Source organism: Heterocephalus glaber, unplaced genomic scaffold (assembly GCF_053883595.1).
Source record: "Heterocephalus glaber isolate CG9 unplaced genomic scaffold, H.glaber_assembly_v1.0 deba00000809, whole genome shotgun sequence".
NCBI classification, from domain to species: domain Eukaryota; kingdom Metazoa; phylum Chordata; class Mammalia; order Rodentia; family Bathyergidae; genus Heterocephalus; species Heterocephalus glaber.
Genome location: NW_028258163.1, coordinates 1,418,190 through 1,434,629, shown reverse-complemented (window position 1 = coordinate 1,434,629; position 16,440 = coordinate 1,418,190). Strand labels below are relative to the sequence as shown.

Sequence of the window (16,440 nt, the reverse complement as noted above, 5' to 3'; positions counted from 1 at the left end):
AGAAATGAGACATACTTCATCTGGTTATTTCACAAATACACTCCCAACCTGACTTCGAATCCCCATAGCTCCTCATTCCTACCTCAGATGCACAGAAACATTTTAGTCCAATGGTTCATAATTAGGTTATATATCAAAGATGTGAAAAAACAGTTTTAAAATCCAAATTTCCAAGTTTTGTCTCCAGGGACTCTAGTTCTATATGTTTAGTGTGAAGGTGTGGGTGGGGAGGGGAGAGGATGCGAAGAGTATCATTTTGCTGACACAGTCTCAGTTGAACGTGATGTAATCTGATGTAATTGGACTGGAATCATTGTTAAAAGTGATCAATGTATTTCTCAGGCAGAGGTAATCATTGTTTATGTGGCAAGAGATAAGTAAGCAAGAAAATGTACCAGAGAAAAGCCATGGGAGCTCCAACCACTAGAAGTGCTGTAGGGGCAGAGCCACTCAAGCCCTTTGGACTTCACATCTTGTCGCAGGACATGGGTTTGTCCTGCTGGGTTGTGGACTTGCTTTGTTCCCACTCCTTTCTTTTTTTGGGGGTACCGGGGATCGAACTTGGGACCTTGCGCTTGTGAGGAAGGCAGCCAAACCACAGAGCTAAATCCCTGGCCTTTGTTCCCATTCCTTTCTATACCCCTCTTTGTACGTCTTGGAATAACAGTGTCTCTCTTGTGCCACTGAATGTTGGACGTGTTTGACTTTCTTCGCATTTGCACAGGGCTCACAGCTAAGAGTTTGCCTTCAATCTCAGAGGAGACTTGGGACTTGGACTTTTCAGCAATGCTGAGACTGTCAGACTTTGGCAACTCTTGAAGATGGACTAACTGCCTTTTGTGTAAAGGGATGTGCATGAGTCTTTGGGGGGCAGGGGTGGAATGTTATGGCTTCTGTCTAGAGGTCCTTCCAAAGCCTCATGCAGTGAGGCTTCTTCAGAGGTGGTTGAATCTAGAGTATGTGATGACTCATGGTGCAATGCTAGGATTAAGGGTGGGTGATTACTAAATCAGTCCACTGATGGCTTGGCACCTTAATCCAGGTAGCCTGGATACCATATAAGGGAGAGAAAAAGGCTTTTCTTGTCCCTTGCTTGCTTTGCTACCTTCTGCCCACCTTGAACTGTTTTTCCTCTGTGATACCCCTCTGCCATGGCACCCTGCCTTGGAGCAAGGACTGAAACCTCTACAAAGTGTGAGCTAAGAACTCTCCTCCTTTAAAAAAGAAAAGAAAATGTGGAAAACCCCTGTGCGACAGAATAGTAGGAAAGAAAATGGTTTATGCAAAGATGGAAGACTGCCATGGCATCTGCAAGTGGCAGATTTTATGCTTTGCTTTGCTTTGTTTTGTTTTTTGTGGTTATGGGCCTTATGCATGCTAGGTGAGCACTCTACCACTGAGCTACAATCCCCACTCTTTTTTATTTTATTTTGAGACAGGATTTTGCTAAGTTGCCCAGGCACCTCTCAAACTTGCAATCTTCCTGTCTCAGCCTTCTGAGCAGCTGAAATTACAGGCATGCACCAGTGTGCCTGGCTGGCAGAAGTTCTTAGCCTTTCTGGGAGTCAATGAACCCTCTGAGATACTCGTGAAAGTCATGAATTATCTTCCAGGAAAAGTTTATGTGTGCAACTTTTCACATTCACCTTTACATATGATTACTGGGGCTCACAGACTACCCTGAAGCCCATCCACAGATCCAAGGTTGAGACACTGTAAATGTTGGGACATAGAATGTTACAAAACTGTGCTTATAACACACACAGAAAAATATGAAACTAGGGCCGGGGACATAACTCAGTGGTTTCACTGCCTGCCTCGTAAGCGCAAGATCTGGAGTTCGATCCCTGGTACCAAAAAGAAAAAGGAAAAATACAAAAACTAACTTCTCAGATCCTGCCAGTAGTATAAAGACCTTAGAGCCTTCAATTACCCTGTGGGATGAGTCCAACCCCAACCTCAGACTAATTTTTCCCTTTGCAAACATCATATTCACCAATGGTGTTATAACTATATATTAAAGCACTATGGTATCAATAATGATAGATTCTGGAAACAGAAAACACCTGATTATATTATCATCAAAGAGAATCTGGGAAAGTTGGCAAGTCTGATCTTGCAAAACTCAGTTGTTGAGTTTAAGATACAGTAGTTATCTCTCTTCTGTGAAGGGACAGAGGAGGTACACTTCAAGCAGAAAAAAAGAGGAATATAGTTTTGGGCCAAGCCAAGTTTTAAAGATATGCAGCCTGTTTCTGGTACAGAACACAGACAGATCCCCAAAAAGATGTTTACGAATGAAGGTCTGATACCAGAAAGAAAAGAGAAAGACTCAGTGGTTCCGGTGCCTGCCTTGACAGCACAAGGACCAGAGTTCGATCCCCGGAACCAAAAGAAGAAACAAGAGAAAGAAGAAGCAAAGGTGTAAGCCAAGCTTTCCCCAAGTATAGAAGTGGCCTTACTATCTAGCTAGTGATCTGACTCAGGCAAACCAAAGAGCTCAGTGAGAAACAGAAGAGGGAAAAGTGTAAGATTTGCCATGAACACTCCAGGAGAGGAGAGCAAAGGGGGCAATCACAAGGTGGACGTGGGATAATAGGAAATTCAGCAGAATTCCTGGTGTCAGGGAGGAAAGTCTTTTCTTTTCACAGAGCGTCCAAAGAAGTGCAAAGTTCTACAACTGTCAGTCCCGATGCTGAAAAGCAGATCTTGTTGTCAGGGCTCTCTACTGATAATGAAAGGCACGCTGGGGTTTCAGTTATTCCCTAGAGGTAGGACGATGAGGAAGGGAATGTTCCCTTCCTGCCGCCTTGGCCATCATGCCCACCTCCCATTGGCACGGGTATCCTCTTCTCTGCAGTCAGCCCAAGACTTCCTGTGGGCCCACTGAACGTCTGGGACATCCCTCTTCAACAAGCTGAGGCAGCTTGAGAAAAGGGACATGCAGAAATGAGGAGCAAACTTCAGCTCCCTGCCTCCCGTTGTTCTGTGAACCTAGGTTGCTTCCCAGTCACCTGTACCAGACAAAGGCACAGCAAGGCCAGAAGGGGGTCTGAGGAAAGGGCTGTCTCTGCCTTCTCCCCAGATGTGCTCTGGGCCGCCCTCTCTGAGGAGAAGGAGGCACAAGCAGACGTTCCCTCTCTGGGAAACAGGAGATGAGGCTCCCTCCCAAACAGCCGTTCCTGGCACACAGCCCTTGTGCTTCTCCCCTTCACGGGACAGGCCCCTCCTCCACCATCCCCTCCACCCCTCTCGGCCTTCGTCTTGGCAGGTAGAGAACGTTTACTTACACCACGGAGGCTTCTCAGAGTGCTGCTGGAGCTGCAGGGGGGGTGAATGAAGCGCGCGGGGCGGGGAAAATGGGCCCTCGGAGGCCTGGGTGCAGTGCATAGATTCAAAGAGGGCTGCAGGGGTGGAAGGGAGGGCAGAAGAACACAAGGCAGACGAAGAATCCAAGAGTCACAGGACTGCAGCACAGGTCAAAGCTAACTATCACTCTGGAGCCAAGAAGTAGCGTAACTAGGGCCCCTTTACTCAAACCATTTTCAATTTTTTAAACTTTGTATTATGAAAAATTTCAAACTTATTTTTAAAGAATTGAGAGATTAGGGATAGGGATTTAGCTCAGTGGTTCCACTGCCTGTTTCGCAAGCACAAGGACCCGAGTTTGATCCCTGGTACAAAAACAAAAAAAAGACTTGAGAGACTAGCACAGTCAATGTTCATATACTCATTTCCTAGATTTAACATATCTTTTCAAAACAGTCCTGGGGATTGAACCTAGGGGCATGCTCTCATTGGGCTATATCCCCAGCGTTTTTTATTTTTTATTGCCTACGTTGGCCTCAAGCTTGCAGTCCTCCTGCTCCAGCCTCTCAGGCAGCTGGGATCACAGGTGTGCACCACCCTGTCTACCAAACTTTGCTGGTTTTGCTTCATCCTTTTCTTCATGCTGAAGTTCTTTAAAATAAATGTCAGACATGAAACATTTCACCTCCCAATACTTTAATATATATATCTCTAAAATATAAGGAATTTTTTCTACATAGCCACACACCATTAATTCACTGGACAAAATCAAAAATAATTGCCTAATGTCATCCAATAGCCAGTCCATACCCACTTTTCTGTATTTATTCCCAAAATGTCTTATGTAGCAGGATCCATACATGATCACGCATTGCTTTCTTTTTTTTTTTGGTACTGGGGATCGAACTTGAGTCCTTGTGCTTGCGAAACAGGAGGCGGAACCACTGAGCTAATTCCCCCGGCCCTGCATTGCTTTCTTAATACCTAAAATCTCTTATACAGCTGGGTGTGGTGGTGCATGCCTGTGATTGGGCAATGGGAGGCTGAGGCAGGAGGATCACTGCAAGTTAGGGGCCAGCCTGGGATGTCTAGAGCTCAAGGCCAGCCTGAACTACATAAGTGAAACCCTGTCTCAAAAGAAAAATAGATGGATAAATAAACAAACAAATCTCTTGTCTAGAATAGTACCCCCTACATCTTTTTATAGTAACTTTCTGCAAAGAACGTTGTCTTGCAGAACGTCAGGTTCCACACTCTGGGCCTGTCTGATTGTGCCCTCTCACAATCATTTAACTTATGTCATGTCCTCTGTATTTCCTGTGCACCAGGAGCTAGGTCTGAAAGACCTGGCTAGATGATTCAGGTGAAATAGTTTTGAAAGGACCCTTTAAGAGGTGATCTTGTGTATTTCATACTGCATGCATAACACAGTTCTGGAGACATGTGTCTCTCGGGTAAGGCTGTTTACTCACTGGGTCAGGGTTGCCCATGAGCTCTCCCTGTTGTGAAGTTCCCCCTCGGAGCCTGGGTGACTCTTTGGGGATGTCTAGTTTCCCATCAATAATCACTTAATGGTGTCAGTACCCACTGACAAGACTTAATTATTTTATAGGGGTGTCAAGTGGCGACTCAATTGGATAATTATCAGCTGGCATATCTTCTGTAAAGAACAGCTTTTCCTCTTCATCTGGACCTATTTAATTATACTGAATTAGTTCTCACTGAAAGACTAGTACTTATTTTCCTTTAATTAGATTTTAGGGTAAAGAGATGATAAAAAGTATTCTCCAGTGATGGCAGATGAATATTTTACATTTATTTTCTTTTTTGTAAGATTATGAGCTTGTGAATTTTTATACATTCAGTGTACTTCAATCAATTACAGAACTACTCTTGGTTGGCCAGGGATTTAGCACAGTGGTTCCAGTGCCTGCCTGGCAAGCGCAAGGTCCCGAGTTCAATCCCCGGTACCAAAAACAAAAACAACTACTCTTGGTAATGCTCCACTTATTTCCATTCCAGTCCGTGGGAGCGGCTTCTGGCTAGACTGGTCCCTTGCTTTCTGTTACAGTGTGCCCAGACCATGTGCTTTCCTTGTCCTGTTTGCCATGTACCCTCAAAGTAACTGGCTCTTGGTAAGGAGGGAAAAGCCTTAGATACTCTAAAGGTGTGTGACACATCAGATAGTGACAATACATAAACAAACACATGAGGTAGCTGTGGCAGCAAATTTCCACGTGGTAGAGGGTAATTAGGTTTTTAAAAAATCTACAAAGAGAGGCCGGGGGATTTAGCTCAGCAGTTTCACCGCCTGCTGCACAAGTGCAAGGACCCGAGTTCGATCGCGGGTACCCCCCAAAAAAAAAAAATCTACAAAGGCTCCTAAGGTGGGAAGCAAATTTTAAAAAATACTAAAAAGCACTGCTCTAGACCAGGAATCAACCATTTCCCCATGGGATCCTGTTTGCTCTTAGCAGAGAACAGTATGTGGAGCTCAAAATCTAAGCACCAGTTGCTATTGCTTCTTTTTTTTTGTACCAGGGAACGAACTCAGGACCTTGTGCTTGCCAGGCAGGCACGGCACCACTGAGCTAAATCCTCAGGTCCTATTGCTTCTAAAGCACAATATTAGAAAAAGCACTAACAAATGACTTTGCGCTGACATTTCCAACTCAAATTTAATATTTATAGCATTTTAAAAAGTCTTTTGAATTTATACTTGTATTTATCCTAATTTGAAAACCCTGGTTCTTTTTCTTTTTGGTACTGGGAATCGAACTTAGGACCTTGCATTTGCAAGGCAAGGCTGGTGCAACTGAGCTAAATCCCGGGCCCTGAAAACCCTGGTTCTTAATAATAGGAACATGATTCCTTACTTGTATAACTCTACCAGCAAATAATGAGGACACTACCTATTGAATGAGGGTCAAAGTTACTTTATAGATTTCTTTTGTCCTACCAGAAGATTTATGAAGTACTGCCACCTGTGGTGGTACACACCTGTAGTCCCAGCACTTGGGAGGCTGAGGCAGGAAGATCGTTATGATAAGGCCAGTCTGGGCTACATAGTGAGCTCAACGACAAGGACAGCCCGAATTACTAGTGAGACCCTGTCTCAAAAAAAAAAAAAATGTACAAAGTGTTATAAAATTGTTTTTTAAAATTATAAGGGGCCGGGGACCTAGCTCAGTGGTGCCACCACCTGCCTCACAAGTTCAAGGTCCCAAGTTCGATCCTCAGTACCAAAAATAAATAAATAAATAAAATTATATTACATGTCGGGCATTGTGGGGCACACCTGTTATCCCAGCACTCAGGAGGCTAAGACAAGAGGATCGCCATGAGTTCAAGGCCAGCCTGGACTACATAAGAGTTCAAGGCAAGCCTGAGCTACACAGTGAGACCCTGTCCCAAAAAAATATATATTCCTTGTGTGATATATTACATTTTTTTTTTTTGGAACCAGGGATCGAACTCGGGTCCTTGGGCTTGTGCAGCAGGTGGCGAAACCACTGAGCTAAATCCCTGGCCCTTATTACACTTTTTTTTTAAAAACACAGGGCCTTTGGACTGAGCTACATTCCCAGCCCTTTTAAATTTTTTTTCATTTTGAAAAAACTAAATACAAGTTTTGCATTTTGAGACAGGGTCTTGCTAAGTCAGTAAGTTGCCCAGGCCTGCTGGGCTCAATAAGCTGTTATTTTGATATATAGTTAGGATAATTTCCTTCTTTCTTTCACTTTAAGATTTGCTTCTATCCCTTTTAGACCTGGATTTATATTTTGAGAAATATTCACAGGCTCACAAGGCGAAGCTATATAAAAGGCACCCTGAGAACAGCTGGGTTTCTTCCTGCCTCCCAGACCCAACCCCATTGGCACATCTAGAAGAAACCATTCTTAATAGTTTCTGGTTTATACTTCCAGCATTTTCTATAAATATATATGTATTTTTATTTCTTTCCCTTACTTACAAAAAAGATAGCATACTATTAACACTGATCTACACTTTATTGCTTCACTTGATATTTACTGTCAATTACTTTATATCAGATCATATTGAGCTTCCTCATTAATTTTAACAGATACACAATAGTTTGGCGGTTATAACATATTTTTTTTTACCCACCCTGTACTGAAGAACTCTAGGGATGTTTCCCATATTTGCCACTATAAATAGTACCATAAAGAATACCTTACATTTTTTTTTGGTACCGGAGATCGAACTCAGGACCTCGCACTTGAGAGGCAGGCGCAGTGCCCCTGAGCTAAATCCCGGCCCAATAACTAACATATTTATTTTGTGATGTTGGGGATTGAACCCAGGGCCTTGGGTGTGTTAGGCAAGCACTCTGCCACTAAGCTGCAATCCCCCAGCCCTTTTACTTTGAGATGGTGTCTCCCTAAGTGGCCAGGCTGGCCTTGAACTTGTGATGCTTCTTTCTCAGCCTCCTAATTATGAGAATGCACTATCATGCTCAGCTATTGAGTAACTTTACACAAATGTTATTTCAACTTTGTACAAGAATAGCTTCATGTTGTGTAATTATCAACACAAGTTTTCCAATATATATGTTTTTTTCCTTGTTTCAACCAGCTTTCCGTTACTGAGACAAAATACCACAAATAAAAATACACAAATTAAATGAAATTATTTCTTAAAAAATAAAAGAATAGCTTCAGAATAGATACCTAAAAGTAGATTATTGGTCAGAGGTTAACCGTGTTTATAATTCTGTGAGATATTACAATTCTTACATTCATAAAAATCGTACCATTTTGTACTTCACCAACAATGTATGGAATTCCTTGTTTCACCAGACCTGCCATCACTACCTGGATCCCTCGCTAGAAGACCAAAACAATGGATCTGCATGATCTTGAGCTGGAACCTCCAGAATTGTGCAGTAAGTCAACACTGTCTCTTTAAGTTAATTATATAGGTATTTTTCAGCCACCTGCCTCGCAAGCGCAAGGTCCCTAGTTTGATCCCCAGTACCCCCAAAAAAATTATATAGGTATTTGTTATAGTAATGGGAAGCTGACTAATATACTATATGTAAATTGCAAAAAAAAAAAAATCTTTGCACCCAGGTATAGTGGTACATGCCTGTAATCCCAGCACTCAGGAGGCAGAGGCAGGAGGACTGCTGTGAGTTTAAGGCCAGCCTGGGCTACATAGTGAGTTCAAGACCAGTCTGAACTGCTTAGTGAGGCCCTGTCTCAAAACAAAACAAAACAAACAAAAAACCCCAAAAGATTATATGGCTTAATTTATCATTCTTTTCCTAGTGCTTCCCAAATTTGACTCTGAGTCAGAATCAGGCTTTCCTCACTTTCAGATGATAAAGGGATTTACCATCAGCACCCTGTTTACTTTTATTTTTAGCATTTATTTATTTATTTATTTATTTATTTATTGGGGGTAAGATAGGGTCTCGATATGCAGTTCAGGCTGGCTGGCCTTGAACTCACTATGTAGCCCAGGCTGGCCTTGTGGCAATCCTCATGCCCCAGCTTCCTGAGTGCTGGGATCACAGGTGTGTGCCACCATGCCTGGCTCCCTGCTTGTTTTTAGTACTTGCATGTTAATTTTTTTGAGATGAAAACCATATAATATAAAGTTAATCATTTCAAAGTATATAATTCTGTGGCATTTAGTACATCCACAATGTTGCACAACCACCACCCTTATCTAGCTCTAAAACATTTTCACTTTCCCCTAAGAAAAACTCCAAATCCGCTCCATCCTACCCCTCACACTTAGAAACTACCAAACTGCCTTCTTTATCTATAGATTTCCCTATTCTGGATATTCCATGTAAAGGAAACCACGCAATACGTGACTTTTTGTGTTGGGCTTCTTTCATTTGGCATGTTTCTGAGGTTCATCCATACTGTAGCATTAGTAGTTCATTCCTTCTTATAGCTCAGTAATATTTCATTGCTCATATAATTTTGTTTATCTATTTGTGGGCATTTCAGTTGTTTCTACCTTTTGACTATTCTCAATAGTGTTGTTGTAAACATCTGGGTGAAATATTTGTTTGAGTACCTGTTTTCATATATTCTTTCTCTCTTTTCTTTTTTTATAGTATACACCTAGGGGTAGAATTGCTGGGTCACACTGCAATTCTATTCTTAACTTTTTTTTTTGAGACAGGATCTCGCTATGTAGTTCAGACTGGTCTGAAACTCACTATATAGCCCAGGCTGGCCTGGAACTCATGGTGAACCTCCTGCCTCAGCCTCCTGAGTAGTGGGATTACAGGTGTGTGCCACCATGCCTGGCTCTATGTTTAACTTTTTGAGGAACTATCAAACTGTTTTCCACAGTGGCTACATCATTTTTCATTTTCATAAGCAATAGATAAGAATTCCAATTTGTCCACATCCTCTCTAACACTTATTTGGGATCAAACTCGGGTCCTTGGGCTTTCGAGGCAGGCAGTGGAACCACTGAGCTAAATCCCCGGCCCTATTTTCTTTTTTCTAAAGCCATCATCCTAGTGAGTGTGATACCATCTCATTGTGCTTTATATTTGCACATCTCCACTGACCAATAAGAATGAACATCTTTTCACATGCTTCTTGTCTGCAGAAATGTCAATTTAAGTCCTTGGCTGTTTTTTTTTTTGAGAGAGTGAGGGTCTTGCTATGTAGCCCAGTCTGGCCTTGAACTTGCAGTGATTCTCCTCCTCAGATTCCCACATGTGGGGATTACAGGCATGCGCCACCATGCCCAGCTATGTTCATTTTTAAATTGGGTTGCTTATTTTTTTGTACTAAAGTATTATATTCTTGACCCTTGACAGATATGATTTGCAAATATCTCTCCTTTTCTGGAGGCTTTTGTTTTGTTTTTTGTAGTAGTGGGGACTGAGTTCAGGGCCTGGCACATGCTAGACAAGTGCTCTGCCACTGTGCCACCTCCCAAGTCCCAAAACAGTTCCCATTTTAAACTTTTTTTTTGCAGTGCCGAGGATTGAACTCAGGGCCTCTCACCCATGCTAGGCAAGCACTCTACTCCCCTTTATTTTTTCCATACCGAGAATTGAACTCAGGGATCTACCCCATTTTTTGATGATCTTTGATGCACAAATGTTTCCAATTTTTTAAAAGTGTGTTTTATCTGTTTTTTTTCTTTTGTTTGTGCTTTTATCCAAGACCACTGCCAAATCTAAGAACATGAAGATTTACCCCATATCTTCTAAGAGTTTTATAGGTTAGCTGTTATATTTAAGTCATCAATCCATTGTTTTAATGGGCTTTCACTATGTTGCTCATATTAGTCTCAAACCCAAGTTCAAGGAGTCTTCCTGCCTTAGTTTGCCAACAGGAGAGCTAATTTGGGGAGGCAAGTTTATGTTTTGAATGTGGTATTCAATGATTCCAGCACCATTTATTGAAGAGGCTATTCTCTTCCCCAAGTGAATAGTCCTGACACCCTTGTTGAAAACCAACTGGCCACAGGTGCGGTTTTATTTTTGGACTCTCCATTCTATTCCAGATCTGCAGTTTTATCCTTATCACAGTACTTTTTTTTGAGACAGGGTCTTGCTATGTAGCCAGGCTGGCCTTGAACTCGAGGAGATCCTCTTGCCTCTGCCTCCTGAATGCTGAGATTATAGGCCTGCACCACCAGATCCAGCTGCCCCATATTATTTTGATTACTCTAGCTTTATAGTACATTTTGAAATTGGGAAATGTGATTCCTCCAACTGTTTTTTTTCTTTTTCAATATTTTTTAGGACTTCTAGCAACTCCACATGAATTTAAAGATCATATTTTCCATTTCTGTAATTTTGTAGGTCCTGCATTAAAGCCACAGATCATTGTGGGATTGCTTTCTTAAAAATATCAAGTCTCGGGCGGGGATTTAGATCAGTGGTTCCGGCGCCTGCCTCGAAAGTGCAAGGTCCCAAGTTCGATCCCCACTACCAAAAAATAAATAAATAAATAAATTATACACACACACGTATATATCAAGTCTCCTATCTGAACATTAAGTGCTTTTCCGTTTATTTAGGTCTCCTTTGTGCAATGTTTTATAGTTTGTTTGTTTTTTGTGGTACTGGGGACTGAACTCAGAGCCTCACGTAGGCTAGGCAATTACTTTACCACTGAGTTACATCCTCAGCTCTTATTTATTTGTTTGTTTGCTTATTTTAGAGACAGGATCCCAGTAAGTTACCCAGGCTGACCTCAAACTTTCGATTCTCCTGTTTCAGATTCCCAAGTAGCTAGGGTTATAGATGTGCGCTACTGCACCCAGCTGTTCTATATTTTTCAGTACACAAATCTTTCAACTACTCTAGTAAATTTGTTCCCAGGCATTTTTTTTTTGGATGCTATCACAAATGAAATTATTTTCTTAATTTCTATTTTGAACTGTTCGTTGCTCATGTATAAGATAACACAATTGATTTTTATGAGTTGATCTTATACACTAACATGTAGAATTTATTTTTGAGGCTTCCTTGTGATTTTCCTCACATAAAACTACATCTTGTGAGATTAGAGGTACTTTTCTTTCTTTCCAATCTGACTATTTCCCCACTGCACCCCCAACTTTTAGATGCCTAGAATTTTCAGTACAGTGTTGACCACCAGTGGCAAAAGCTGGCATCTTGGTCTTGTTCCTGATCTCAGGGAGAAAATTTTCAGACTTTCACCACTGAGTTTGATTTGTGCTGCAGGTTTTTTTTTCTTTTTTGGTACCGGGGATCGAACTCGGGACCTTGCGCTTGCGAGGCAGGCACCGGAACCACTGAGCTAAATCCCAGCCCAATGTGCTACAGGTTTTTATAGAAGCCCTCTACATGAGGAGGAAGTTCTTTTTTGTTCCTACTTTGCTGTTTTTATGATGAAAGGGTGTTGGGATTGTGTCAAATGTTTTTCTGTGCCATGTGAGACGACCGTGTGACCATCCCTCTGTTCTAATAGCTTGGTGTAGTGCACGGATTGATTTTCTTAGGGTAGATCACCTTTGTGTTTCTAAGATGAATCTCACTTAGCCAACATGTGTAATTTTTTTTTTTTTTCTTGGTACCAGGGATCGAACTCAGGACCTTGCGCTTGAGAGGCAGGCACAGTGCTGCTAAGCTACATCCATGGCGGTGTGTAATTCTTTTAATGTACTGCTAGATTAGGTTTACTAGCATTTTGTTGAGGATTTTTCACTCTATTCCAAAGAGATACTGGTATATAGTTCTCTTTTCCTATGGAATCTTTAGCTTGTGATGGCGGATAATCCTAGCTTCACAGAGTAAATTAGAATGTGTTTCCTCCTCCTCTGATTTTCTCAAAGCTTGAGAAGGACTAGGGTTTCTTCTTCCTCCTCCTCCTCTTTTTCTTCTTCTGGGGATTGAACCCAAGGCCTTCACACTCAGCTACGTCCCCAGCCATTCATTCATTCATTCATAATATGTGTGTGTATGCGTGTGTGTGTGTGTTTTGTGGGGGTTTTTGTTTGTTTTGTTTTTAATTCTGAGACAGGGTCCAGTTAAGTTGCTAAGTTGCCAGGCTGGGCTCTGGGCTCAAACTTGTGATCTTCCTGCCTCAGCTTCCCAAGGTGCTGGATTACAGAGGTGTGCCACCATTCCGACCACTCCTGGTAATTCTTTAAATGTTTGGGAATATTCACCAATGAAACCATCTCCTCTTGGACTTCTTGTTCACATGTTTTTGTTACTTATTCAGTCCTCTCCCTTGTTACAGAGATATTTAGATTTTGTATTTCTCAATTTTTGTAGTTTGTATGTTTCTAGGAATTTGTCCATTTCATCTAAGTTGTCTAATTTTGGGGCATAAAATTACTCATAGAACTCTCTTATAATCACTTCAGTTTCTGAAGGTCAATAACAATGTCCTCACTTTTACTCCTGTTTTTGTTTTTTTTACTACTGATTTTAGTTATTTGAATTTTCTCTTTCTTATTCTAGCTAAATGTTTGCCAATTTTGTTAATCTTTTCAAAGAACTAAAGTTTGCTTTTATTGATTCTATTCTTTTGACATTCTTTATTTCTTTTAGTTACATTCTAACTTCTATTATTTCCTTCCTTTAGCTAGCTTTGGGTTTAGTTTACTCTTTTTGGTACTGGGGATCGAACTCAGGAGCTTGTGAGGCAGGCGGTGGTACCACTGAGCCAAATCCCAGCCCCTAGTTTACTCTTTCTCTAGTTCTTTAAGTTAGAAAGTTAGGTTATTGATTTAAATTCTTTCTTCTAGCCAGGTGTGGCAGAGCATGCTTATAATTCCAGCACTTGGTGGGGCTGAGGTAGGAGGACAACTGCAAGTTCAAGGACAGCCTGGGCTACATAGCATGACCTTGTCTCAAAAAGTCAAAGGAAAAGAAAAAAAAAGGGCCGGAGATTTAGCTCAGTGGGGCCACCTCCTGCCTCGCAAGCACAAGGTCCCGAGTTCAATCTCCAGTACAGGGAAAAAAAAAAAAATGTCTGTCTTTTTTTTTAATGTACGTGTTTACAGCTATTAATCTTTTTGATCACTGATTTGGCTGCATCCCATTTCTGGTATATTGTTTTTTTTTTTTTTTTTTTTGGGGGGTACCAGGGATCGAACTTGGGACCTTGCGCTTGCGAGGCAGGCACTGGAACCACTGAGCTAAATCCCCGGCCCCGGTATATTGTATTTTAATATTCATTCATCTCAAAGCACATTCTCATTTCCTTTGAGATTTTTTTCTTTGATCCATTGGTTATTTAAGAATAAGTTGTTTAATTTCCATATATTTGTGGATTTTCCAGTTTTCCTTCAAGATTTCTAGCATTTTTACACTATGGTTGATGAAAATACTTTGTATAATTTCAAGTTTATTGAGTTTTTTTGTGACTTAACATACAATCTCACCTGGTGAATAGTTCACATGCACTTGAGAAGAATCTATATTTTGTTGTTCTGTGTTCTGTTGTTATTGGGGGAAATCTTCTATATGTGTATGTCAGGACTAGTTTGCTTCATAGTATTGTTCAAGTCCTTCACTGATTACCTATGTAACTGTTCAGTCCATTACTAAAAAACAGTTATTGAAATATTCTAAGATTGTAGAATTCTCTTCAACTTGATCATCAATGATTGCTTCTTACATCTTTTTTTTCCCCTTTGGTTTTATGAGGCAGGGTCTCCCTTTGTACTTCAGGCTGGCACTGAACTCACTATGTAGCCAAAGCTGGCATCAATACTTCCTACATCTTAAGACTCCGTTATACATCTTCTTGAGGAATCATCCTCTTTATCAGTATATAATGAATGCTACAAAAGTGCTCCCCCACTGAGTACATCTCCAGCCTAGCTGCTTTTTTACTTTTTTATAATGTTAAATATTTATTCAAGACAATATGTTGAGAACATTTACAAATAGTCTTGTATAGGACTCGCAACTATTTTAAACGTAGGGTGCCAATTCATAGTCCATATGGAAAAAGGTGATCTTTAAAGCTACTGTCTGAACTTTATGCAAGAGAATTTTGTTTTAACAAATACTTAAGTGTCCTTAACATATATTTTTAGTATTCTCAGAATAGAGAAAAGATGCAGTTTGTTTTGTAAGGTTTTTTGCTGTTGTTTTTTTTTATGTACTGAAGATTAAACCCAGGGCCTTGAACATGCTAAGCAAGTGCTATACCACTGAGCTACATCCTAAGCTAGAGTCTGCTTTATCTTAATAAGGGTCTCAAGAATTCCTGTTTTTCATCTAGATAATGTACTGACTTCATAGTTTATGGCTAAGAAACATAATGGCAAAAAAAGGTTTCAAAATACCTGTCAGTATTTTTGTTTTCAATTAAATTCTCCCCAGATGTTTTTCTGAACTTCAATTATTCCTTATTCTACCTGATTATTCCTTATTCTACTTGATAACATTTTTCATGTTCAACACCATTACTGTTTATTCCCCTTAAACATTTCAAATAAATAGGGAGGGCCAGGGATTTAGCTCAGTAGTTCCGCCGCCTGCCTCACAAGCACAAGGACCCAAGTTCGATCCCCGGTACCCCCCAAAAAAAAAATAGGGGTAGGGCTGGGGAATTAGCTCAGTGGTTCCACTGCCTGCCTCACAAGTGCAAGGTCCTGAGTTTGATTCCCAGTACCAAAATAAAAAATAAAAAATAAAAAATAAAAAAATAAATAGGGGTAAGGGTGTAGCTCATCCATAGAGTATGTGTTTACCGTTTCTGAGGCCTGGCTTAGCTGCTTCTTAATTCAGTATTTTCCTTCTTGTTATGTCCCTCTAACTTTTTCCAGAGTCCTGAAAAAGCTGATTCTGACAGTTTTTGCTTGACGTTTTGGTGTTTCTATGGAGCAACAAGCCCTTGGAGCTATCTAATAATAATTTTTATACTTAGAAATCTGATCTAGCTGGGCATGATGATACATACCTGTAATCCCAGTACTATGGGAAGGCTGAGGCAGAAAAATTGCAAGTTTGAGCCAAGCCTGGGCAACTTAGCAATTTAAGGATACCTGTCTTGAAATATAATATAGACAAGGTCTGGTGATACAGCTCAGTGCAAAGACCCTGGGTTCAATCCCTAGTACAAAAAAAAAAAGAAAAGAAAGAAAGGAAAAAATGAATCTGATCCACACGGAGTCTATAGTGTGAAGTAAATTCAATTTTATTTTTATCAAATGGCTATTTAGTTGGATCTACTCTACTTTTCTTTTTTTTGGTACCAGGGATCAAACTTGGGACCCTGCACTTAGAAGGCAGGTGGTGGCACCACTGAGCTAAATCCCCAGCCCCTTCTACTTTTCATTTTATCCAACACTGAGGTTTAAATTTTCCAGCACTGAACTATACTCCTAGCCCTTTTAAAAAATTTTTATTTTAAGCAAAGGGGAAGGGGAAGTGGGAGGGGTAGGGGAAAGGAAAGAAGGGAATGGAATTAATATGAGAAAATGAAAAAAAGGAAACAAAGTCTTTGTAAAGAGGGAGAGATGGAGGGGTTGAAGAGAGGGCAGGGGAAGGGGGAAAAATAAGAACCAAGAGAGACTGTGTAAAGGTGCAAATTTCCAATGATGAATGTTATTATATTGTACACCTAAAATGTACCAATAAAATAATATACAAAAATTTTTATTTTGAGACAGGGTCTCACTAAGTTGTCCAGG

General features: G+C 40.7%; 1 protein-coding gene across 33 annotated transcripts in view; it reads right to left on the bottom strand.

Moving 5' to 3' along the window:
- Ppip5k1 (diphosphoinositol pentakisphosphate kinase 1) overlaps nucleotides 1-16,440 on the bottom strand; it is a 47,469-nt gene that overhangs the window by 2,038 nt on the left and 28,991 nt on the right. For 26 of the 33 annotated variants that reach the window (XM_021241693.2, XM_087207326.1, XM_087207336.1 and 23 more), the window contains one exon: nucleotides 3,291-3,404. The exons of 3 other annotated variants lie outside the window; for them this stretch is intronic. In XM_021241693.2, the coding sequence (XP_021097352.2) occupies nucleotides 3,291-3,404 (114 nt within the window). Of the gene's footprint in view, nucleotides 1-2,827; nucleotides 3,015-3,290; nucleotides 3,405-6,750; nucleotides 15,861-16,440 lie in introns of those variants that run through there. 4 more of the 33 variants (XM_021241706.2, XM_087207341.1, XR_015449737.1 and 1 more) reach the window with 3 other exon arrangements.